The 27,855-nt window shown below is 35.6% G+C and overlaps 1 protein-coding gene across 7 annotated transcripts in view; it reads right to left on the reverse strand.

The window, feature by feature from the left end:
• Immp2l (inner mitochondrial membrane peptidase subunit 2) overlaps positions 1–27,855 on the reverse strand; it is a 980,466-nt gene that overhangs the window by 891,769 nt on the left and 60,842 nt on the right. The window contains exon 4 of one of the 7 annotated variants that reach the window (XM_033756941.1): positions 16,498–16,563. The exons of 4 other annotated variants lie outside the window; for them this stretch is intronic. In XM_033756941.1, the coding sequence (XP_033612832.1) occupies positions 16,539–16,563 (25 nt within the window). In that variant the 3' untranslated portion in view covers positions 16,498–16,538. Of the gene's footprint in view, positions 1–16,497; positions 16,564–22,202; positions 22,240–26,733; positions 26,783–27,855 lie in introns of those variants that run through there. 2 more of the 7 variants (XM_033756947.1, XM_033756948.1) reach the window with 2 other exon arrangements.

The raw sequence follows: 27,855 nt of genomic DNA on the forward strand, positions 1-27,855 counted from the left end.
GAGAGATGCAGATGAAAACAACACTGAGATTCCACCTCACCCCACAAAAAATGGCTGCTATCAAGAAATCACACAGTAACAAATGTTGATGGGGTTGTGGGGAGAAAGCAACCCTTCTCCATTGTTGGTGGGAGTGCAGACTGGTGCAACCACTATGGAAATCAATATGGAGATACCTCAAAGAGCTTGGACTGGAGGTTCCATTTGACCCAGCCATCCCTCTGCTGGGTATCTTTCCAAGAGAACTAAAAGAATCATATCATAGAGAAGTATGCGCACCCATGTTTATAGCAGCACAGTTTGTAATAGCTACAACTTGGAAACAGCCCATTTGCCCATCCATTGGAAACTGGATAAAGAAGATGTGGTTTTTCTATAAAATGGAATATTACTCAGCCATAAAAAACAAGAAAATAGATTCATTCATAGAAACATGGATACATATTGAAGATATACTCCTAAGTGAAATAAATAAGTCACACATGTGTAAATACCGAATAGTTTCTCTGGTGTGAATAAACTGCAATAATACAGAAGATCCGAATAGGATTACTGACATTGTGAAATGGGAAGAAAGGGGCCAAAGGTGTAGGGAAGGTGGGATGGGTAGGGGAAGGGTAATAAGGGAAAAGAAAAAAAAATGTGATAATGAAAAGATGGAAATAAAGTGTTTGTAGATGGGAAGGGGAGGAGGGGGTGAAGGGAGGGCAGGGACAAGGGGAAAAAATGAGAACCAAGACCTGTCATGTAGAGGTACAAGATTCCAACAATGAATGTAACTGTACTGTATCCCTAAAATGTACCAATAAACTCAAAGCTAAAAAAAAGAATTTCTATTACTTATGCAATTTCAAAAGAATATTGCTGTAAAATGTTAAAAATTCTTTTCGATTTGTAGTTACATTTTTAAGAATTCTTACAAGGTATCTGACCAGGATGTTTTTATAGATTCCTGATTTTTAAAGTGTTTTTCCTCTACCATAAACATAGTCTGGTTTTCATCCTATTTCTGGCCCAAAAGATATACATGAGATTCAAAACCACTGACACTGTAAGACAGGTAGGTAGAATGATGAAAGCTGAAGGACAAAGTCATAAGGCAAGATAAGGCAATGAACTTTCAAGTAAAGTTTGAACACAATCCTTCTTGTGTAATTAAAGTCTGATGCAAGTCTGCTGGGAAACCTAAACCCTAACCTTGCCAAGGAAATATGTGAAACGCTGAATATTAAGAAAAAATTAACCGATGCTATGTCTAATAAGTACAATTCTCCAAAATATCTGATTGAATAAGGGATTAAGCCTTTCATTGTCTTTCAACTACTTTACAATTGTGTAGCTGTAAGATGCTATACAAATGATGCTTTTCTGGAGGAGGGGGTGAAAGGAGCGCAAGGGAATGGGGAAAAAAATGAAAATCAATACCTGTCATGTAAAGGTAAAAGATCCCAATGATGAATGTAACTACTGTGTACTTAAAAAGTACCAATAAACTCAATGAGAAAAAAAATTATGCTTTTCTAGCAGAAATGCTAATAAATTTCATGCAGTGTAATAGAACTGATAATTGCCCTGTGAAAACAGACCAGTTCTGCATCCTGTTACACATTCATTGCAGCATCCCTTACTGCCTATATAAGTGTGCTTGTACAATTCTCCTTTGAATAATTTGCAATATTTTACTGGTTCCCTCATTAACAAGGAGCTAAATAAAGTCTTTTATTCTAGTTAATTTTATATTTGAATAAAATTCATTAGTTAACCTTCCTTTATAAGTATCCCTAACTGAATCTATAATTAAAAAAGACTTTTGAAATTATATCCACCTTTTCATGAACACATGTTCTTTAAATTTCCACAAGGTATTAAATCATTCAATGCAAATTAAGCTAAAAATGTATAGCATGCTTCAAAGAACCGAAACTACTATCATATAGTGAGATGTTTATGTCATTTATCTACCACTCTAAAAGAAAATAGCTGCCAAATAAACTATTACATAATGCTTTTTCATTCCTTAGATTTCTATTTTTGTCTTTTATTATATATTCCATAGTTCTGCTCCCATACATTTGTGTACATACAACTTTTCTTTCCAAGGTCAAGTTGACCACATAATTATATTCACACATAGACAGTAACAAACTACATCAAAACCACCACCTGAGGGGCCAGGAATATATACTAGTGGTAGAGCATTTGCTTAGCACACAAGAACCCTACGTTCAAATCCCTAGAACACACACTAACCACCAGCTACTCCACAAGGATTTTAAGGGACCATCAATTTAAAGATGCATTCTACTTCTAATTTCAGATATGTTAGAATGTGGGGGAAAATGTACTTCTCAGGATCTAGAAAATACCAATATCATAAATGTAAAAATATATAGCAGGTTTACACATGGCAATTAGTTTATGACCAGAAATCTCACCATGAGATGGTCATCATTTATTTAAAGAGTGGAGCTAGAATAATGCACATACATTGGTAGAATTTCATGAATTTTAAAAGCCAAAATCTCAGTAAAACTAACTAACCCCTTAGGATAACAAAAAGTGAGGTCCTTGCCTGAACCAAAGTCATTCAATTTCTTGTTGACTAAAAGAGCAGTAATGATGGTATGGTGTCTTGGAGGGTAAGAAAGATGGAACGGCATGAGAGGAGTGGCTTAAAGCAAAGTAATACACAGGAAGAAACAATTACCCAAACCTCTAAGAAAATTATCTCCATCCTTTGTCACCACAAATGCTGACATTCCTTTCCTCTTTCCACCTAGATTAGTTAACAGCTTGTAAAACTGCTGTTATTAGAACAACAGTCTTCCCGGCATGGTGTCACATGCCTGTAATCCCAGCGCTCAGGAGGCTGAGGCAGGAGGATCACTGTGAGTTCGAGACCAGCCTGGGCTACATAGCAAGTTCCAGGTCAGTCTCAACTACATAGTGAGACCTTGTCTCAAAAAAAAGAAAGAACAACAGTCTCAGTGAATAAATCACAAGGCATTAGCCTAAGGATTGGCTCTCCAACCAGTTATAATATGTTTAAAAATAAAACAAAGGTCTGTCCTGAAGACTAAGGTCTTTTCCAAATTTAAATATATATATATATATTCTAAGACTTTGGCAGTGATATCAAACATATTCCCTGCTAAATATTACTACTGAAGTTTTGACTTTTGGATGTATTATAAAATTGTTAATTGTTTTGTTATCACCAGAGTTTGCAATATTGACAAGCACACAGTAAACTAGAACATGACTTTTTCTCATAATACAGTATTCTTGGTTCTCACAATTAAGAAGTCAGACAACATTCATTATTCTCATTTTACACATGAAGAAACTGAAACGTGAAGAATTTAGGACTTTTGACCAATAGTCACACAACTAATGAGTGGCACTGTCAAAACTGAATCTTAGGCCTTCTGATTTTAAATCCTGAACCCTCCTAACAGGAAGACTAGACCTCAAATTACTAAATTTTTCATTCATGCTCTCTTCCCTTGCCTACCAAATAGTACTTGCCCCAAGAACTTGCTTGCTGAGTTCTAAACCCACTTCAATAGTAAGTTAATCGTTATGAATGAGACAGTTCTCGCATGGTTCCATTTGTACTTTGGCACCAATATGGTGGTTAGGTACAGTGGAGATTACTGAAAATATACAAAATTAACAGTCAGGTAGGCAGGTTCTAGTAAAACCAGAACATTTAATTTTCCTGTGCCTCAAATTCTTCATCTCCAAAAGCAAGCTGAAATGTAGATGATCTCTGCGGTCTTTACCTAATTACAAACATCTTATTCTAATGGATTAAGAATACAGAATGCACGAACAGAAATTTAAATATAGTCCAACCATTCAGTCTGACTGAAAATACTATCTCTACCAATGTAGAGAAGGTTCTGAGAATAAAGGAGATCTATACAGACACAACTGCAACAGCAGCCCTTCCAGGTACACAAGATACTTACATTTTACCGGGCTGTAACATACTTCTTTTGTACCTGGCAAAACTATACTTCTCTCGTTATAAATGTCCCAGTTCTTCCCATGAAGTTATTGTAAAGTCTCCCAACATCACTAATTTGTCCCTTAAAGCAAACATATAAAATACTCTGTGACATATGAGAAATGTTCACTAGGTTCTTTACTTGCTTCAAGATATAGCATATAAATCATTGAGATTCTAAACACAAACACACAACCTATTTTTGTCTAAAAGATTTAAAACTTTAAATTGCTTCTTTGTTTTTCTTTTTTTCTACTTTGCAGCTTTTAGGACATTTAACCTGCTTCAATCTTCAAGACATAAATTATTTTTTCAATAAGTAAGTAAATAAAATTGATTTTTTGACTATTTTGTTAGTATAAATCTTTTTATATGTGCAATCTTTATATGTACACATTTTTCGTATGAGTCAACTTCTATTAAATGTGTAAATTATTTCCATTTACTCTATCAACTGAGCCTCTGACTAAAAGTGGTTTTAAATAGTCAAAAACTTTGATCAATTTTTCGGAGTGTTATTACTCCATCCATAATATCCATGGTAGACCTCTCGTTACCTTTGCTGCCTTGTGTGTGCCATGTTTTTTCTGCTCTGCCTTGGAATTGCCTGATTATGTATTGAAACCTCTACAAACTGTAAGCCAAATAAACCCTTCCCTCTTTAACCTTGGGTGTCTGGTATTTTGCCTCAGCACGAGAGAAAAGAAACTGGCACAGAAATTTAGTACCAGAGAAGTATGGTCATTGCTGTGACGTTACCTGGCCATGCAGAAAGGGGAAGCCTTAGGGAGGATCCAAGGACTGTACTAGCTGTTGGAGTCCAGATGATGTGTCTTATGGCTTGACAGAAAGTTTGTCTGCATTTTGTTCATGTCCAGAGACTTTGCCTGAGACTGAAGTTAAGGGTGGTAGAATAATTAATCTTGCAGAAGAAATTTCAAGGCAGTTGAATATTGAGACAGTGGCATGGCTACTAGTGGGGGCTTTTAGCAAGATCTATATGGACAATCAAGAACAAAGAACCAAAAAGAATGATTTAAAACATTTTTTAATTGGGCCAGAAAGGAATCTCCATTAAAGCTGTGGACTGCAAAGACAGAGCAAAGCAGATCTTCATCACTGAGGATCAGGAAAATAGAAAAGATGGTTTGAGAGCATCACAGGAAGCTGCAGGATCCACACTTTGCAGCCTCAGAGTAATAAAGGTGAAGAAATGTGCTTTGAGGAAAAAGACCTAGAGAACCATGTTACAAAATGGTGACAGCCACAATATGTTACAGAATGGCGGCAGCCTAGGGAAGCTGTTCCAAAATGGCAGCAGCCTAGAGAATTTGTTCCTCAGGATTGTGTTCAGAGTGCTCAGCAATCCAGGCACTCTACCCCAACAGCCAAGAGAGAGGGAAGACTGCTACTGCTCCAGCTGGCAGCAGACCTTGGCATCATCCATGTGGCACTGGTTTTAGGCACATGCAGAATGCAAAAGTTGGGGGGTCAGGAAGGCTTCCACAGAGATTTCAGAAAAAGGCCTGGGAGCCCAGGCAGGGTGCTTCTGAGAGGGCAGTGTATGAAGCTGTGAGTGTGAAGCCAAAGGTGCATTGGAGATCCCAGAAGTTTGGAGAAGCCAGGAGCATGGATAGTCTGAGGAAAGCTGCAAGGAGAGAGCACAGCCAGCCCAAGAGAAAAGCCTTGGGAGCTACAACCACCAGAAGTGCCATAGGGGCAGAGCCACCCAAATCCTTTGGAGTTCACAACTTGCCACGGTTTTCTGGGAAAGGCGGAAATGGAACTGTGAGATTTAATGTTTCCCCTACTGGACTTTGTACTTACTTTGGAAACTTTCCTTTGTATCCTCCTGTTTGTACCTTTTCTAATGGAAATATTTATCTTGTTCCACTGGATGTTGGAAGTGTTTCACTTTCTTTTCATTTGTACAAGGGCCTGCAGTTAAAAGTTTGCCTTAAATATCAGAGGAGACTTTGGACTTGGGCTTTTCAGCAATGCTGAAAACTGTTGGGACTTTGGCAAATCTTAGAGATGGACTAAATGCCTTTTGTGTAAAGGAATGTACATGATCATGTCTTTGGGGGGGGTCAGGGGCAGAATGTTATGGTTTGGGTCTAGATGTCCTCCCAAAGCTTTATGGATCATAGGCTTGATCTACAATGTGTGAAGCTGGAATTGATTCATGATGCAAGCTAGGCTCAAGGGCACTGGGATTAAGGGAGTGCTGCCTGCCCTAAGTAGTCTGAAGAAGATAAAAGGGGCCCAGAGACTCTGTTAACTCTCTTGCTACCTTTGCTGCCTTGTGTGTGCCATGTTGTTTCTGCTCTGCCTTGGAGTCGGCTGATTGTGGTCTGAAACCTCTATGTTCAAACTGTAAGCCAAACTCCCCTTTTAAAAAACAAAATAATAATAATAATAATATCCATGATGTACTTTCCATTTTGACAAATGAACAACAATCTGACACTGAAGTTCCCTAACTTATTGGGAAAACTATCACAAATTACAAATAAAATCATTCCTCTAATCTAATTTTTTGCTTTTCTGATCTATTTTGCTTGAAAATATTCTTTCTTCCACAATTTTTCAAAACAGCTGATTTTCCTGAGTCTCCTATTCCTCTAATATTTCGATCACTTTCTTCAAGATCCTTTTCCTCCTTCATCCATCCCACCACCACATTCCTTTGGTTGTCTATATTCACCTTCATCTTGATTCATCCCTATAGCTCCAGTTGTCTTCAGGATACACCTACTTGAAGGACTTAATAGTTTTTTAGAATTTAAATTTTCCAATTTCTTTAATTCTTCCTAATCTCCCTGTACATAAGTTTATATTTGGGAACAGCTAATTCTTCTGCATAATCCTAGTAATCTAAAATCTTCATTTTACCAGGCTTCTGGCTCAGAATGAACTATGTATGTTACTACAAGATGCTAAAACATTGCTGAAAAAAATAAAAAATGATGGTAACTTTTCCAATGCAAACTGATGAGTTATAATATTATATAAGTAAATTCAGTTCACTTTATTTCTCTGCTGGATATTTGTTATTCATTTCTTAATATTATAAAGAAAAATGAAATCTGTAACATACTTAATTTTTTCATACTCAATCACATCCTTAGTGTAGTAGCCCACAAACAGAATCAGTGGACCAGAGGCATAAGATTTGTTAAGCTTGTTGATTAGTACTTACCAGGTGATTACCAAAACAATGCAGAACACTGGAATCTTGTCTATTCTGTGCCTATTGCGGGCACTGGTAATACAACAATAAAAGTAAACAATAAGTGCTCAATAAATTTTAGTTTTATGAATAGATAAATTAATCAACCAACCAGACCTACGAAACATTTCTTTCTCTGTTATGCTTTTGTGCTCCGCTTCCCTTCTTACCTTTAAGAGTAGAGTGTCATTTACTCTGACCAATGAAATATAAGCCAAAGTGACTAAGCAAAAGTTTTAGGAGTCTTTTATCATAGCCGTTTTCCTCTATTCACAGCAACAAAATTAAAAGGCAAATGTTTCTGGTGCTGTTATTTATCACCATTAATATCCTCTGGTAAAAATGGAGATTTTCCTTTCAAATACATCTTTTTATCTGCAGAAAATGATATGGATCTCCCTTACAAAGAACCCAGTGCAGAGGGGTCCTTTGGTAGGAGAATTACATGTGCACAGTACCATTTCTAAGAAAGAATATAGAGCAAAAAAAAGAAATTGTTCCTGGTGCTCTATTTTGAGATCAAGGTAACTTTGAAATCAGACAATCCTTTAATTCAGAAAATTCTAATAAAAACTTGTTAGATTTCCGTGAAATAAAATGCTTCATTGGACAGCTCTAAGATATTTTTATAACAACACTAGAGACCCCAAAGTACAAGCAGAAACCAGGCAATATGTTTTATTTTGAAATATAGCAATGTGGTTGAACTGTTGCCCTAGCATTAGAGGGTTACAAGCAGAAAAGGTAACCAGAAACTGAAACCATGATGTTAAGTAAAATAAATAAGACACACAAACATGATTTATCGTATGTGAAAAACTCAATATATAAATGAAGTACAAAGTAAAAGCAGGTAAGAGTAAAAAGAGAGAGAAAAGTTATTATAATCCAGCATGGACAATGTATCTGAAAGTACGCCCTGATTTAGTACAATGGTCCTAAGTGCTTTACATATTTTTGGCCTATTATGCTGGTTGTTATTTTGTATATATGGTAATTCACTTTATAAGGCTCAAAAGATAAATAAATGAATCTGATACTCGCAAAATAAAATGGAGGGAAGGGGAAAAAAAGAATTGAGATGTGTTACAGATATGTACAAATTCTCTACAAATTCTCTAGTATATGCAAACATGTACTAATGAAAAATTTTTAAATGTTTTGAATAGTAAAAAAGAAAATATATAACTCAAATCCAACTCGACATATTTGTAATGCAATAAACAAACCAAACAGAATAAATATTCAAAGATGTGGGGATACAAATCAAGTTTAAAAAAATTTAACTATAACCTCAATCCTTATTAGAAAAGCATTCTTTCTTCTCCAAATATAGGTAAACACATCATGTTTAAGAGTTTTAGTGCAAATTTCAAGAACTAAAATTAAACAGGGCTGGGGATGTTTATTAATAGAATAGAAAGTAGATCTGGAGGCAAGATGTGCCACTTTGAGTCTTGTCTCCATCACTTTGTAGACTGTACAAACTGAGCAAACTGCTTTACATCTCTAAACAGCAATAAAATGGGCATAAATATAAAAGTAAACAAGTCAGAGGATTGCTATGTGAGGCATGTGTCAAATTATATTCATTTATGATTTTTTTTGTTGTTTTTTTGTTTTCTTTGGTACCAGGGATCGAACTTAAGACCTTATGCTTGAGAGGCAGGCTGTGGAACTACTGAGCTAAATCCCCAGCTTATATTAATTTATGATAATTAAATCAGCTATTACATAAAGTGCTTATAATAACTGGCTTACTGTATTTCATGAATATTAGCTGTTGTTATTAATTTTTCCTCTGACATTTTCCCCTATCTCAGTCACTCTATGCAGATCACACCTGCACAATCAAGTGTGTCTTCATTTGAATATACAAGTATACAGCCAACTCTTTAACTGTTAGCATCCAAACCACGTGTGGTTAGAACTATCAGCAAGATCCATCACTCCTGCTATCCCTGATTCTCTGACCCCCATTTGGAAGTACATTTTAAATGCTCAGGAGATCTATTTGTTTATAACCCATTTTTGATGGTTTTGCTGTCAGACAAGATTCCAATATTTGTGGATCCCCTACCTGAGGTATTCTTGGCTGTAAGTGAGACACTGCACTCCCAACTGCATCCCCAGGGTCTCCTCGAGCTTTGCATGGACAGTGCTTAGCCCCCTCCTTTAGCCAAAGAAATAGCCTTTCACTAGTGATTCCTCCCAAAATGTGTATGCTTGGTTTCATTTAAATGTCAGGAGGGAAAAGATGGTTTTTGAGTCCAGCAAATTCAAAAGGCCATTAAAATCCACCAGATTTAGTAGATTTTTTTTTAGGGTGACGAGTTGAGGAGAGAATCAGAAAGAAAATTCCCTCTGATCTTTGCAAAATGTCTTTTTAAATTAAAAAAATTTGTTTGCTTGACTTAGCAGAAACACGGCTCAGTAAGCAAGAAGTGATTGTTGTTAGGTATAAAATAGCTTTGTGATACAGTTATATTTACTACATCTATGTGTTTATATGAGCACGTATTTTACTGATACATCCAAAATATCCAAACTTTACAAGAGGTTTGACTTAGAAATGAAACTAGTTAATAGCTAGCTGTGAACTCATAGGAGAAGCTTCTAGAATTCATTAGTATAAAACCAGACTGACTGTTGGGCAAACTAAATCACTGATGCAAAGGACCAAAGAGGTCCAGGGGCCTCAGAGGTGAGACTGTCTCAGTCTGAAGCCTCACTGTGGCAGCTGGAGCTGATCTAGAGCACCTTACACAAATACCTACATGCCTCAGTTTTGTGAGGGGGTAACAATTCTTACCTTCAAAGGTTAGTGGGATGATTAGACACAGTAACAGATGTGCAAAGTGTCTGAAACAATTCCTGACACATAGCAAGTCATCCAAATCCCCATTCTAAAGTTTCCAACTGTATAGATACAGCTCGGGAAAATACACAGTTTTTAAAAGATGATATTCATTGTAAAAGGACTATTTCCCTGAAGTTGCAGTTTTGACTGTTTTCACATACTCTAATGAGTCACACTACTCATACTTAAAAACAGTACAAATGAATTTACATAATAAATGTTCAAAGATGGCTGATGTTTACACTGAAAATAATGTGTCAGATCTTGACTTCGTGTCCACACTTCCTCGGAATTACAGAGATAGTAAGGTTAATTATCATTTTAAACCTGATGATCAGTTATTATCTTGTTTTCTTTTTGATAAAAGGGCAAAACATTCTTACGATATGCAAAAATATTTCTGTTGACAATTTATTCACTGCTATTTACGACCGCTAGTTTCCTTTCAAATTAAGCAATTAGATTTGAAACGAACGCTCAGGAAGTAGAAGCAAAAATCATTTCCTCAGCATATTTAGTACTTCTTAAAGGTCTCCGAGAAGTAACATACTCCAATTAATATTTATCCTCTTCCATATAGCACTGATGACTATGCTGCCTAAGGGAAGCCTGTTGCCAGCTAAGGCATAAGAGGTTCATAATAACAGGATTTGGCTGGGAGAAAAAATACATAACACTATAAAGAGCTAACTTCTCATCCAACTGAAATATGCTAGAATGAAGACAGCAGGAGGCAACTATATAAAAATATTAAGAAACAGGTAACAAAGTCATTCCTTTTCACCCTAACTAGATCTACTAACTGTCAGAATTATTTTCTACACACATTAGTGTTACCTGAGAGAATCTACTGTTTTCCTACAAAAGTCAGCAGAGCTGCAGACTTTTATCAAGTCAGTTCTCTACATTAGCTTCCAAGGATAGAATGCATATCTGTAAATAAAGTATATATCATTTGTTGTCACTAGGATGTTACTAAATTTTGCTTCTCAGAAACTGGAACATCTATACAGGGGTTCATTTACAGAGAAACAAAAGAACTTTGCTCACTAACCTCATTATGGGTAACTCATAAGTATAGCATTTAATACTGACACAGGAGTTCTCTATAGACCATTTGAGAGCTGATAGCCAGTTTCCTCCAGCAGCCATCAGAAAGCCTAGTATTTCACATCTGAATTTTTTTATGTCTTTTGAAGACAGAGAAATATAAAAGAGAGTACCTGGAGTTAAAACAGTGGTCTCGGAATTAATATGCAATATAAAGAGAAAATAGAATCACAGAAGTTTTAAGCAAGAAAGTGACAGTAACCAAATTATGCTGGAAATAATGCTGATAGAAATTTGGAAACATTCATTAGAGGAAACAATCAATAAAAGATAGGTCAGTGTGATATCTGAACTATAGAACTGCAAAAGTAGAAAAATATTCAATAGATACTTTGTAAGTAAAACCAAAAGGACTGTGTACTTGGATGCAGATAGTAAGAAAATCCAAGAAGTTATAGTCTCTAACTTTGACTTCTGGCTAAATATGATGATGCTGAGACTCATAATAATAACTAGAAAAAGAAAACAACTTCTTTATGAGATAGAATTCTAGGGTGAGTTTGAGGGTCTATAGAATATCACTGTACAGATCAATCTAGCACATAGCTAACAAATACAGGTGTTCTGCTTCCCAAATTAATCAAAAGCAGTAAGCAAAGAAAAAAAATAGCGATAAGAAAGAACTAGCAAAATAGAGCTGAAAGAGGCATGGAAGAAGAGTGTGAAATATAACAAGGAACAAAAAAGTATCCAGTTCACAATGTTCATGTCTTTTGAAAGATCAAATATCATTTATATTGTGGCCCCTGGATTTAGCAATGAGAAAGTTTAGAAATATTTCCAAGTAATTTCTGTAGAATATTACAGACAGAAGTCTGATTTCAGTGGGATAAAAAGTAAATAACTTAAGAAATTGAAGAGAATGTACTGATTATTCTTTCCAGACTTTAAAGAGTACTCTAAAGTCTGTAAGCTTGATCGCTTCTGAACCTTTTGGCTAAGATCAAGTGAAGCCTGTAAGCTTAATTCATAGCAGAGCTGTGAGGATGCATTGACTTCAGTAGCCAGGTAAAATGTAGAAGCCAAAACCATATATGGCTACTGAACACCTGAAATAAGACCTGTTCAAATCAAAATTTGCAGTATAAAGCCCATACCACATATTCAAGTCAAAAATGTATTAATATTTTATTAAATTTTAATATGAATTGCTTATGAAAATAGTGTTTTTGGTATCTTGGGGTAAATAAAATGTTATTAAAATTAATTTTATTTCTTTTTTACTTTTTAATATGTGACACTAGAAAATTCAAAATCTCATTAGATGACTCACAGTATATTTCTATTGGCCATCCCTGAGGTAGGAAATAAATACTGGACAAGAAGAACAGGATTCAAGAAGATTTCATCAGAGGCAGCTTTATGCAATACTCACAGTAGGGTAGACAGTTATGAAGAGCTCACCCAGGAACATTTTAGGATTTCAGTTTGAGACAAAAAGTTCCGGACTGATTCAGGGGCTCACTCAAGTTACCTACGTAGCTGTCTGCCATGATGAGCAGGTGTTCTCTTCCAAACCTGTGATGCGCTGTCCTCCTTGAGGCCAGCTGGTCACCTAAGGATCAAAACTACTGAAATATGAACCAAAATAAACCTGCCAGTAGTTGTGTTGGGTTTTGTGTCTCAGCGACAAGTGACTAAGAAGACAATGTTCAATTCATGGCCAATGGACTGAAGGCTTTGTCTAAGATGACAAAGGTCAGAACCAGGGATGTGGGGAGGGCACTTATATTGTCCCCACTGTTGAGGTTTTGAACTCTGGGTAAAGAGGCCATTTATCTCTATAAACAAAAATCATTTTTGCTTTCTCCAGTTTGCTGGGGCAAAAGAGTGGAAGCAAATAAAGTTTTACTGGTTTTTGAGGTACTAAAAACTTAACATAAAAAACATAACCTCCAAACACCTTAAAACTATGTCCTTGGAAACACAATGTCACTTTTTATATAACTAAATAATTTAAGGTACATCAACCTATAATTTATTTTCCTTTACTCTGTCTGGGCATAAGTATACTCTGTATTTATTTCAAACCAATTTCACACTAATTTTAAAGAAAATAATTATCTATTAACTACATACTTCTTAAAAAATAGCTGTGAAAAAATATTAATATAAATAATTTATTTCTCAACTTTTGTGTTATTATCTGGCATTTGAGAGTGATAATGACCTTATGGTGCTCACTAGTTTAATATTCAAGGAAAGTTAGAAGCACAAGTCTACATCATATGAAAATATACCTTATTTCAAACTGTGCCAAGATTTAAAGTTCTACTTTGTCCAGTGAAAGTATCATCCTACCATTATTTGGATGTCAATAAGTTTCAGGGTCACCCACAGTCATAACTAATCAAAATCCTTGGCTATTTTTTAACACCCTAAACTACTGTAAATTGATTTTTCCTATGTAAAAAAAAAATCTTGAAATTTTAAAAATTATTTTATGCAAATTTTCCATGTAAAATCAAAAAATAAACATCACTATATTTATCTGAGATTCCTATTTTTTTCTGAGTAGCATAATGAACTGTTATTATTAGTGCCTATTAATTTTACAAAATATTGGGTTTCACAGCTTCTATTTTGATCTCCTCCATCACCCATTGGCAGCCCTTATACCACATCTCCCCCTCACTCTCGTTCTGTCTCAGCTACTTATCCTCAGTTACTTCTCACTCCATCGTGTATAGCCCACATTTTCTTTATCTGTTCCTCTGTTCATGGGCACTGTCATTGCTACTATGAATTTTGCCTCAATAAACATGGGCATGCAGGCATCCCTACAGGATGCTGCTTCTAAATCCTTCGGGTATACGGCAAGGAGGGATGTAGCTGCATCAAATGGTACCTCTACTTTCAGTTTTTCAAGGAACTGCCATACTTATTTCCATAGTAGCTGTACGAATTTATATTCCCACCAGCAGTGGAGGAGGGTTCCTTTTTCCCAGCATTCTCACCAAAACATCATTTTAAATTGTATAAAGTATTTAATTTTACAAGGTACATTAATAAGCTAATAACTGCCAAAAACATGATACTTACTTTCTTTGTAGAGCTATTGCTTTAAATTACAGCACTGATAAGAAATAAAGAGTATTTGATTGAATAGCATTTAATTTTAGATATATACCCTATATGTTCTTTAACAAATAAACCTGTTATTGGTATTCCAAAATGACATTATTGAGAGTAAAAAAAAAAATCAGCTTCCACTTCTTGAATCATGTATCACACAGATAAAAAGCGTGTGCAAGTCTAGCTAATAGAGTAATATATGCACAGGTGAGTGTGTTAACCAAAGAGCATTTTCAGGATATTTGGTTTGGCTTGGTTTGGTTCTATTTTATTTGTAGCACTGGCAATTGAACCCAGGACCCTATGCAAGGGAGAGTCTACCACTGTGTTACATCCTCAGTCAAAGTTTTCAGTTTTGATTTCCACATTTTCTTGAGATTTGTGGTCTCTCTTGACAAAACTGGACTGCATGTATTCATGGGCTCCATATTGGGTTCCACTACACCAGCCAAAAGGCCAGAGCCAGATATCCTTTACAGTTGAGCCTTGGCATAGCCTTGAAGAGTTTTTTCAGTTTCCTCTGCTTGTCTCTGTCACTTTTGTGCTTATCTTGCTATGTGTCACAATGCCCTCTCTTCTTAGGAAAGAATAATCCAGACTGGAGCTACTGAGAATCACTGTTCCTTCTATGCTGGCTGAATCACATCACTGGTTTCTGCAGCAGCCTACTTCATTTTAAGATAATGAAACTGCGTATTCCAGTATACTAGATTCAGTATAACATTCTAGCAAATATGTAACATGAGCAACATTTAACAGGCCTTTAACAAGATATAAAGCCTATCATTTTGTATAAAAATTTCAAATTTTGCTTAAATCTCAAAGCATTACGAAGAGAAAAGGCTACAAATGCTACAAAAAAAAGTTAGTCTTCAATTCTGTACTACCTGCAAAAATCTAGCAGTGTTTAGATTTCTCTGTTACTAGCTAATATGTGAGTAAGACATTGTAAAGCTGAGTTCAGATGCTGTGTTCAAGGCCAACAAAACTATTTACCACTTCTACCATACAGTTGCTCGCCCTTCCCTCAAAGACTTCATATATGCCGTTCTCTAAAACTCTCCTGCTTCTTCTCTGGTCGAGTATATACTACCCGACTTTAAATCTAGTTTCAATTCACACTTATTTTTCTTCCGGCCTTTCGACCTTCATTAACTCATTTATTTCAGTATCACAGCAATAACTTCTCAAGTAGCTCACTGTGTATCGTGTGTCTGCCTCATGGCTCTGTGGATCATGATACACCTGGATAAAAGAAACTGTCTCCACCATTTCTGTTGGGCCACCTGACAACGTCAGCCACAGTATGCTAAGAATTGATAAGCTAACTCATAGGGGTCCAGGGCGTATACTTGCCTAACATGGGCAAAGCCCTGGACTCAAGCCCCAGCACTAAAATGAAAGGGGGAAAAAAAACCCTTGATGTGTATTGACCGCCCATTTTCCTCTTATTGATATCCATACCATGGCTGATTTCATGTTAGCAAGATAAGGTCACTGAATGTGGTATTGAAAAGAGGTTTTTCTACTTACTGCTGGGAATCATTACTAACTACTAAGCCATGCTTGACACAACTACTGACCTACTGAATATCACACTTCTCTACCAAAATGCCCACATGCCTCACTTCTGACAAGCTTCAAAAATATCTATTTTCAGTTTTGTCTTCTACAACATACATCTATATAGCAGAATACAAAGTTCCATGAAGAGAGATACTTTGCCTCTCTGTGTTCTTTACTGTTGTATCATCAGGTGTCAGTTCTGAGCACAAAGGTGGTACTTAGGAAATACTTGCCAAAAGAATAAATTGTCAATATTTTAAATATAGCTGGGGATTTAGCTCAGTGGTTCCACTGCCTGCCTCGTAAGCACAAGGACCTGAGTTCGATCCCTGGTACAAAAAAAATATTCTCTTTAAATACAAAATTGTAGCGTTATGATATGCCTCACATCATAAAATAAATTTGACTTATGCATGGGGAGAATAAAATAATCAGAAAGATAAGAACTTTCAAATTAAAGGATATTTTAGAAGGTATCAGATAACAATCCATTCATTTTATTAAGAGAGAGAGAGAGACAAGTGATCCACAAATGTTAATTGACAAGTAACAGTCAATTAGTTACCTGTAGTCCTTTGTTTCTACAATGAGCCTAGAACTCAGACCTCTTGGTATTTGCCCCAAATCTTTTTTGACTGCAAAATCATGATCATGACTGCTCCGTGAGTTATTGACTATTTGAGTCAACTTGCAGCAACACTGTTAACACTGTGAAAAAGAGATTTTCTCATGGGCTTTCAGCATTAATATACAATGCAGAACTACATTTGATATAATATCTAATGAAAGACAAGACAAGCTAATTATAAGAATATCAGTGACAAAAAAAGGCCATAATTATAAGAATATTTCTGTATATATCAGATGACCTTTTCCTCAGCATAGCATAAGGACAGAACCCAAACTCTTATTCATGCCATCTTTAAATTAGGAATCATCTTTGAACTCAATTATCTTGGTTACTATTCTGTCTATCTGATCATTAGTATAGAGGTTATATAAAATTAGATTTCATATTGATTCTAGAAACAATTACCAAAATCTTTCCGTAATGCAAGGTCCACAGGGATATAAATACAAATTGTCAAAATGGGTAAGAATCTATTAACATAATTATAATATTTTAATAACTACAAATATAAATTATTTAAATGACCAGAGAGAAGAAAAATCTTTCTTTAGAAAATATTTTGGATTTTTACCTATATATTTTGAATAAGGATAAACTGAGATAACTAAAAAATCATAATTTCCTACATTGAATCTTTTATTGGTTTAATTCAGCTGACTGCCTCTAAAGGAGATTATTTAGAAATAGTTGAGTAAAATAAACCCAAAGAACTGAACAACTCTAAAAAATTGTAGCTGATTTTATAGTACTATATATTTCTCACAAGAAAAATTTTACTAACTCATTATTTATTACAATTTAAAGATCAGTAATATGATAAATTGTGCCAGATAATCATATTTTCCTAAAAATAAGCCAAAACACCACTTATCCTAATTCTAAAACAAAAGTGAATATTCCAAGATAATTATAGGAAGTTAAGTTCATTAGCCAATATTCCCCTAACACCTAAGGCAGTTTTCTGATTTTTTTCAATGATTTTATTACTGCCTAATTATCCATATTGCTTTTCCTCCTTTTTGTTAAACTGAAATTCACCCAAGCAGTTTAACCTTTCATTTAGAATCATTAAATACACCCCCTTCCTTCACTGATAATTGGCCTCTTTCTTTATTAACTGATTTACCCCCTTGATTTATCACAAATCTCTTTTGCCAAATTTGGATCCATTCTATTAATACATCCTTTACCTTCTTTCGACTCAATTAACACACTGTCACTGTAACCAAAGCTTTCCTATTATTTCTTCAAGTTCTTATTGCTCTTTAAAGATCCTCTAGTAGAATAATGAATTTTTAATAAACCTGAATATTGTAATGATTCTTATTTAATTATATGATGAAATTTGTGTGAGACACACTAGTCACAATGAAATGCTTCCCACCACCTTGTCACACTACTCTATAGTAACTCTTTCAGCAATACAAATATACAAATCTTTGCTACATAACTGTGTCCTTTAAAAGCACAGAAAGACATAATTATCCTAACCACAGCCAATCAAACTAAGCCAGCTCCTCTGTCAGCAATTTCAACATCCATATGACTTTTAATAAAGTAAAACCTACACTTGTGTCATCAGTAAATATTAATGTGGCCTCTGAGGGTGAGGAAGTCTATTACCAGGTTATGAAGAAAGAGTAGCCTTTCATAACATGGGTCATCAAGATTTCTTAGTAAGGGAAATATGTGTCAGCTGTGTGTGTGCACGCACACGTGTGTGTGTGCACATGTGTGTGTGTGATAGTTTTTGGTTGTTGCCTTTAGCTTGTCCCTTTTCTCATCAGCCACAGTCACATTTTCCAACAACTGCCACTTCCACTCCACAAACACAGTGCCTTTTTTCCTAAAAGAAAAAGGAAACTGGGGAGGAAACTACAGACCTTGCATCAAATAAGATTATGTATGAGTTTAGTTTTGAGATTTCATCCACACTTCTAAGACCTAAACTATGAAATAGAATATAGAATTCACCATCTCTTAGTCTGTCTACTAAGATGACAAGAAATGCAGAAATAACTAGAACAAAATTAACCATTAAAATCTATAAAACCAGAATAAATTATAAGGAATAAGAAATGTTGAGATTTCTACAACCTCTTATATTAAATAATTTTAAACAAATAGGAAAGAATTTTCTCTTCATCTGTTTGTAAAATATAGAGCTGCCAATTTCTAAGTTTTCAATTTTCAATAATTTTAACCAAAGATACAATCCTAATAAGCATATATTCATTTTGTGCCTTTGACTATTAAAGACCTGGTGTTCAAAGCCTTCTTATCTGCTCCAGAATTTGTTTAATATGCCAATGTACTCCTCTTTCTCAAAAAAACTTCAAATCAGTTTTTACTCCAGCTTCAAAAGCATGCATCATTTTTCTAGAGGGACTGATTCTTATGTTCATCTTGTTACTAATTCTGCCTTCATTCCTAAACTGTCAGTTACTTTCCCCTAATATTTATCTACTCCCTTCCCTAAAGGGCTGACATCGGCTTTGCATTCTGGTGGCCACAGCCACACCAGTCACCTACACAGCTGCCTGGGGATGTGACAGCAAGGTTAGGTCAGGACTCAGAAGGGCCTTCCACTGTCCATTTATACCCTAAGTTACCATCTTGAAATTCTAGAACCTGAATTTTTATGTAAATGAAACCTAAAGGGACAATGGAGCATGTGTCATGGCTTGTGTGTACAAAAAAAAATTTTAATTCTCTTTCATTTTTCAAGAATATGTGCAATAAGCACAAAATTTTAGTTTGATTTGTTTCTTTTACCACTTTAAAGATGTCATTCAGTTCGTTCCTGTCCTTCATTAGATAAAGTACCGTTTTGCTTCTTTGAAGGCAACATGTCTTTTTTCTTTTGACATTTTTCTACTTACCTCCTCTTTTCAGTGGTTTGACTGCTATGTGCCCTAAGTCATGTTTATCCTGGTAGGTAGGTTATCCTGACAGTGCTCCTTTCATTTATGCTTCATACTCTGTTTTTGTTTGTTTGTTTGTTTGTTTGTTTTGTTTTTTGGTACCAGGGATTGAACTCAGGACCTTGGGCTTGCAAGGCAGGCGGCAGAACCACTGAGCTAAATCCCCAGCCCTTCCCTTCATCTATGGTTGATGTCCGTCATTCGTTTTGGGAAATGTTCCCCCTTAATCTATTCAAGTACTGCTGCACCTTCATTCTTTCCCTCCTCTTCTGGGACTTCATCAGATGAAAGCGAGCCCTATATATTATTATACTACTTACACTGTTTCCTGGGTGTTCTATGTCTTATTCCTCCATTAACTGAACTATTACCCATTAACACTTGTCAGTGTGTCTAATAACTATTAAATTCTTCTTTTAAGTACTTCATTTGAGTTATAGTGTTCATTTCTAGAATTCAAACGAATTCCAGACTCTAATTCCATGGTAAAATCATACATCTTTTTAGGGATGGGGATTTCACTCAGTGGCACTGTGCCTGCCTTGTAAAGTGCAAAGTCCTCAGTTTGAACCCTGGTACAAAAACAAAAATCTTTTCATCAATTTTTTTTCTTGTGCTGGGGGGGAAAGTGTTCTACTTCCACCATCCTGATCAATTTTTTATATTACTGATTTATAATTATTTTATAGCACACATCTGATCATTCCACTTTTTGGATCCCTATGCAATTTTCTATAATTTATAGTTTCATATTATTTATTTTTCTTGGTCCTGGCTCTAACATACATGGTATAGTTTTTTAATGTGCTCTTTTTTTTCCAGTACCAAGGATCAAACTGAGGACCTCCAAGCACTGTGCCTCTGAGATACATCCACAGCCCTACACAATATAATTTTTAATAAATGCCAGGTATTTGTACAAAAACATCATAGACACTCGCATGATGTCTGATTTCTGGCAATGGCAGACAGGAAAAGTAAAAGCATATCACCTAAAACTTAGGATTAGGTTTATCAGAGGTTCTTTCCATTTTTGTAAGATATAATCTCTTTCTAGTTTCTCTACCTCCTAGGATACAGCCCTGCAGGGGTCCCAATTAAAACTTTAGTGTTTTACCAAGGTCCCTCCATCTCCTCCCTGAATTCTAGTTTGTGACTCTTTAGCACCATAAAACTTGCAAAAATTCTTCTCAGCAGCTTATCATTTTAGCTAGCGCTGCCTGGTTTCTTAGCCTAATGGCTGGCACCACTTACAGAACCCAAAGTAAAAAGGGCACCAAAATCAGGGCTCACTTCAATGGGTTTCCCTTACTTTTAGAACTTTACCCCTTGGTAGTGCTCAAATATCTTAACATATTTTGATAATGCACTTTCATTTTTCTCAGTATAGGCTTTGTTTTGAAATAAACTAGTTCATGGTAGCTGGAAGTAGAACTCTGCTCTTGCCTGAGCTTGGTGGTCTATGTCTACGTATGACTGTATCTGATATGTTCCAAAAGTATGTGAGTTGACATACGCACAGGGTAGTTTATTTGACTCCTATTATACTTTCTGCTTGACACCTAAGCTATTTACTGCTCTAGCATCTCAATTAATTCTTTGCTAGAATTATTATTTAAGCCCATATTCAAAATAGTTCTCTCCCACGGCTTGTTCTGATTCCTTCCCTATAAGACGGGGTGTATAGTTTGGTGCTCCGACTTTATAATGCTACCTTGCACTTGGGCTTTTTTTTTCTTTTTTAATATATGTAACAGTGTTCATGTAGAAATCATTTTATTCACAGTGAAAATAAAAATAGTGCTAAGTACCCAGTTGTAATGGTTTGTATCTAGATGTCTTCCCAAAGCCTCCTGCAGTCACAGGTGGGGCTTTTTTCAGAGGTGGCTGAATCTAGAGTGTGTAACACTGGGATTAAGGATGTGTGATTACTAACTCAGCCCACTGATTGGTCTGGCACCTACCTGATCCCTGCAGTCTGGATATGATAAAAGGGGAAGAAAGACATGAGCTGTTATTCCTCTGTGACACTCCTTTGCCGTGTGCCACTCTGCCTTGCAGCCAGCTGGTTGATTATGGACTGAAACCTCCACATGCTGGGAGCTAAATAAACTCTTTCCCCTTTAACTTTGGGTATTTTGTCTCAGTGATGAGAGAAAAGTAACTGAGACACCAATATTTCATATAGTATTGCTTGCACAACTTTGTTATCTGACAACTAGTACCTCTCCAACAATGTAGGACTTATAACATGAGATGAACAGAAACTATGGTTATCTCCTATAGTCACAGTAGCACAAAATCTCAGGCATTCAGACTCGAAATTTATGATCACTAAAATATTTTAAGATATAATTTGTCTCTGAAATAATAAAATGTTTTATCGCATATCAAATGTATAGACATTATAAAGGCAGTATATACTACTCAGGAAAACAAATGGCCATTAAAGCCTGCCTTAAGGATACCAATCTTTTATATTCCTCTGAAGAGCATTTTAAAGGTCAGTTTACTCTGCATCAAAAAATAACAGTAATATTTATACTGCCTCATTTTGTTTTCAAAAAAGTAGTATTTGTAAACATATTTGGTAATTACCATGGATGATTGAAAGCGCCACAAACTAAATTTCTCTTCAAAATAAACTGCAACACAGGATTTCATACACCAGCATTTTATTGTCAATTAGTAATAAAAACAAAAATTGGGAACCTAGTCATTTTATCCAACTTACAAAATCTTTCTTTAAAAGTTATGGTCTTAGGGCCAGGGATTTAGCTCAGCGGTTCGGTGGCCAGCCTTGCAAGCACAAAGACCCGAGTTCAATCCCTGGTACCAAAAAAAAAAAAAAAAGTTATGGTCTTTCTTTCCATTTCTAAAGTGTACAATATTAATTACAAACTCAGAAAAATATTTGGTGGCATACCAAAAAAATCAATAAGTAGGTAGAACAGATAAGTACACACAATTATATGCTGGGAGCTCTACTGAACTGGCTTTTAATACAATTATAGTTGTTATTCAGTTATTACCACTGCTCTAGAGATGTAGCCACCACAATGGCCATCTGTCAAAATGTGGCAATGAGTTTAGCATGTCACAAACAAGATGCTGAAATTGTTTGCACACATTACATTCATGATAATCTCCTGCTGCTACTAATGAAGAAACTACGTTTAGGAACCACTATATCAAGAATTTGGCTGCAGAAATAGGAATATAATGAGAGACACAGCATCTCAGAGCCTACAATGATATGTTTGCCAAGAATAGGCAAGCTGCTCAGCCATCACACAGCACATAGAGAAGATGATGGTTAACAATACTGCTTTTGTGTGAGGCCCTTTAAACCCTTCCTGTACTATTTACCTACCCTGTCCTTCAGTAAATTGCTTCACTTCTCTATGACTCAGTGTCCTCTTCTATAAAATGGAGATAACAACAGTGTCTACGTTTGGAGGGGCTTAAATAAAGATTAAAATGACTACAGAAATCTTAACCCGATGACTCAAAAATGATAAGCAGGTAACAAAAAACAGATGATGTGGCTATCTTTATTATGCATGTCTCTCCCCTTTTATCTTTGAACCTGATCACCCTAACACTCTCACCAACACCCAGTGTTTTCCTGTTTTACTTAACTTTACCTATCTGATGTGTACAGGGAGCCTTCCTTTACTGCATAGGAGTCACCTTAATGCCTTCCATCTCAGACTTTGAGACTGCATCTTAATTCACCTGAGACATATTCCTTGGAAACAACAATGCATAACAGGAAAAGGTTTAGACATAGCATTGTCCAACACAATATAATGAATGGCATGCATGATTTTTAACAAGTGTCAGAGTCAGACTAAGTGCTCAGCAACCACATGCCTACTGTATGAGACAACAGAGGTTAGGGTCAAAGAAACTAGATTCAAATTCCAGCTGCTAAGTATTTGCCACTCACTTGCTCTCCGTTTCACATTGTTAAAAATAACTATCTCAGAGGTAGGCATGATGGCACATGCCTATAACCCAATCACTTTGGAAGGCTGATGGGGCTGGGGATTTAGCTCAGTGGCACCACTGCCTGTCTCACAAGAGCAAGAACCCAAGTTCGATCTCTGGTACCAAAAAAAACAAACAAGATTCTTGGAAGGCTGAGACAGGAGAATACCAAGTTCATGTCCCATCGGGACAATTTAATGAGACCCTATCTCAAAATAAAGAGCTTTTTCAAAGGAGGCTAAGGGTACAGTTCAGTGGCTGAGCACCCATGGGTTTGATATCCAATACCATAAAAGAAAAACTATTGGGCCAGGGATTTAGCTCAGCAGTTTGGTGGCCTGTCTTGCAAGCACAAGGACCTGAGTTCAATCCCCGGTACCAAAAAAAAAATAAATTAAACTATTTCTAAATACTATCATGAGAAGTAAACAAAATGGCATATTGAAAGCACTTAGTACAATCTCTATATTTAGGGATGCTCATTAAAAGAGAATTCCTTCATCTTAATCTTCCACTCCAGAATTTGTTCAAGTCCTTCTACTTTCTCTTCTAGCACTGGTATAAACTTTAGCCTTTTCCCTTACCTTCACGATGGCTCTGCCCCTTTTGTCCTAGCAGCCACAGATTTTACAAGATAGCCTTATTTCTGGAAGCCACAGACACTTTCAGTCATGATCTAAGTATGTGGTCCCAAGAAACTAAAACCACCTTCTAGTCTCCTTCTCCTCCACCCACCTTCCCAGTCCTCCCTGCTGCCTACTCAGCCTGTATCTCCCTCTCACTCAGCTGCTCCCAGGGCTGTGGCTACCTCAGCATCCACTGTTGACAATGCTTCTCAACTTAAGAGAGATTGGCCTCAAAAAGTAAAAGGTTGAACATTAGTCTGAAAAGAATTGGCTAATGTCCTTCAAAAGTGGCAAGGTTATACAAAAGAAAGAACAAGAACGGTCACAGACTCAAAAACTAAAAACTAACTATAAGATCTTGAGTAGACCTGTGGCCCAGAAAAAAGACATTAGTCAAAAAAACTACAGAGTAAATTAAATCTACAGATTGGTTAATACTGTATCAATGTCAATTTTGTAGTTTTAATAATTATATTACACTGAATATACTGTTAATATGAATGGATGGGTAGATGGGAACCCTCCAACTCTCTATGCTATTTTTGTAATTTTTCGTTAAGTCTAATATTATTTCAAAAAAAAGTTAAAATGCTTATAATGTGATTATTTGGAACTACATTATAAAAGAGCTTCTGCCCCAGTGGACTTCTTAAATGATATATTATTGTGAAAGAGTGCTACTTACATTAAGCCTATTGCAGTAAGGCCATCACACAGGTTAATGAAAAGTCAATTCCAAGGTATAGAAAATCCACCTTAATCACTACTATTAGTTTGCAAATCCACTAAGACAGTATGAGGCCACCTACATACACTCAGGAATACTGAGGACTTAATTACAGCAAATCATATTTTGTATGAGCTGTAATTTTATTAAATAAACATAGCTTTTGAATTAACATTATTGAATAACACACTTAAACAATACCTCCCTTGGAACCAACTTTTTACAGAAGGAAAGAGGAAAAGACATGCAAAGAACCCTATTCCAATAGGTACCGGCTTCCCTCCCTCGACCCGCAACGCCTTAAGTAACAGCATTAATCAACAAGCTACAAACAAAATCCCAGCAATAGAAGAGATAATCTCTGCTGCTACAACATGTATTTTATAATCAATTGAGTCATAGATAATTGGTAAATGGAGAACAGATTTCAGTATGACATGGAACGTGCATTGTTTCATATGCGATTTTTCCTCTACATTATTAATGTTTTTCCTAACAGCAACTGAAAGCCCAGGACACAAGGAGCAGCAAGCCACAAAGAAATTCACATTATACATTCAATCCTTCTTTTAGAAGTAACTATTACAAGGGCAGGGGATTTAGCTCCGTTGTTCTGCCACCTGCTTCGCAAGCACAAGGTCAAGTTCAATCCCCGGTACCAAAAAAAAAAAGTAACTACTACAAGGTTAATACTGATCTTTCTTTTCCTATATTACTTATCTTTGTGTAAAAAAAATCATACATAGTATTAAAAATAAATAAATTGTATATATTCAGTAAAAAATAAATAAATAAAAGCAACATAAAACAATAAAGAGAACATATACTTCTACTATCAATGTATTTTGTTCAAAGCCTACATCCTTTTCTGTACTTGCAACTCACTGCTAGTATCCATCCCCCTACCCTTGTATCCACAGACAGCCTCACCTGACCTGTGTCACCAATCATCAGGCTACCTGTACCCTTTTCAGTATCTTTGTCCTAAATACCTAACACAAAAAAGGTGACTGTAGTTCACCTACTGCAATTTATTCATTAGAAATTGTATGTCTTCCATGTTATGTATTTTTCCTGTGATTATTAATGTTCTAGTTACAAAGTTGCATCAACTCTACTAATTTAAGTATGAATTTGCAAACTGAAATTTTTCCAGAAATGTATACATAATGTTACCATAAAGATGCTATATTTCTGCCCATTTTGAAGACATAAAATTCTGTCCTGCAATGTTATTAAATATTAAATTATACTTCCAAAGATTACTTATACACCAATAAAATGTTTTATTAATATCAATTTATAAAGACAAATATTTTATGTTATCTTTAAATTGAACATTCAGATAAGTATTTCTATATTCATCCCAGATTTCTTAAATAGGTAGGATGTTCAAAATTAGCATTAACCAGACTTATGCTTTTTGTAAGAAAATAAAACATTCAGTTTTGTTTGACACAGAGAAAATGTGTGCATAAGAATTTATCAAACAAATATCAATCTTTTAATATGATGTAGTCTAAGGGTTGGGGATTTAGCTCAGTAGCACAGTGACTGCCTTGCAAGCACAAGGTCCTGAGTTCAGTCCCCAGTACCAGGGGCGGGGGACACTCTAGAAGAGTATATAAAGCAAAAATGGTAATAAAATTTGTCTATGGACATAAAATGATGTAATCTACAGTTTGTATAAAACCATAAATATGTCCAGAAAGCACTCTCATCCTAAAATCACATATGTACTCTCAAGATTATATATATATGGACTTTATAGCATTATTTTAGGGTAACAAAGAATTTGTCAGATCTTCTAAAAGAAACAATATTGTTTAGTGATTACTTGTTAAATGTTGTACCAACACTAAAGCATTCTTTTATGTAAACAAATCCTGCTAGTAACAGCACTATGAAAGAAAGTATCTACTTTTTGTACATGACAACACAACATATAATTGACTTATTAAAAATATGGTTCACCTGGGGTAGTTATCAGCTGTTACAACTCTGAGTGCGTTTTAAAAATTAATTCCTGTAATAAACATAAATTGCTTTATTATTCACCCATAAAAATAGTGTTCTCTTTTCAACATAGTCCATGATATGCTAGGATATTTTTATAGACCTTTGTAGCACCAAGTTTCAAAGAGCCTTTTCATACTTTCCAATTACCTATTCAAATGCACTTGCTTAGAGACAGTCATCGTGTTTGCCATGGGGGAAAAAAATACTGCACAATTGTCTGCATGTAGTGTGACCTCTTTCACATGGGTGGGCATCTGCTCCATCACCGACTAAGTGAAGATATAACCTTGTCAAACCAAAGGCAAAAGAATAATAAGCACACAACAGGATTACCTAGAATGGGAAAGGGTTTTAAGGAGGTTGCGCAAATAGTACTCTGAATGACAAAATAAAAGAACACTCCAAAGAGTAGGTTAACATTGAGGAAAGCACTCAAAAGCTGAGAAGCATTTAATCCCTATCCCTGGAAGTCTGCCACACAAAACTCCACTCAAATATATTTAATTCAGTAGCTACTAACCAGATTTGGTTAATATGTTTTCAAATGATTCCTGGTAGAACAGTCTTGAAGGAGATACACTTAAAAAGCATCCACTTCTTCAAAGTGTTAGCCAAAGGTGAACAAAAAGTAGATACTGCCTTGTTTCCACCAATTATAAATCAGCACCCAACAAGAAAAAATCACTGACATTCAACAATAAGAAATACAAATTGAAAAAGTCTTCAATCAATAGTAGGCTTTCCTACCACTACAACAAACAACAGTAATACTGCTACGTTAGCTGCTACCCCAGTCCACTGACTGCCACAGCAGGGCACTTTTATTAACAGTTGAAACTAGAAAAAAAATTAAGCAAGTTCTGTTTCAGTCTTCTCAGTGTAAATTCACTTTTAAAACAAACTAAATCTCAAATCTAAACCATTCAAGCATGTACTAGGCCTGTGTATTTTATCATCGTGTCAATTATGCACACTTTGACATTCTTTTTTTACAAAAGACAAGAATTAAATTTTTGTTCCTGACCAGTAACAATATTTTAACAGAGAAACAGCGCCACCTTTTGGTCCCCAAAAAAATCC

Source organism: Fukomys damarensis, unplaced genomic scaffold (assembly GCF_012274545.1).
Source record: "Fukomys damarensis isolate Sample0158 unplaced genomic scaffold, DMR_v1.0_HiC HiC_scaffold_4, whole genome shotgun sequence".
Classification (NCBI taxonomy): domain Eukaryota; kingdom Metazoa; phylum Chordata; class Mammalia; order Rodentia; family Bathyergidae; genus Fukomys; species Fukomys damarensis.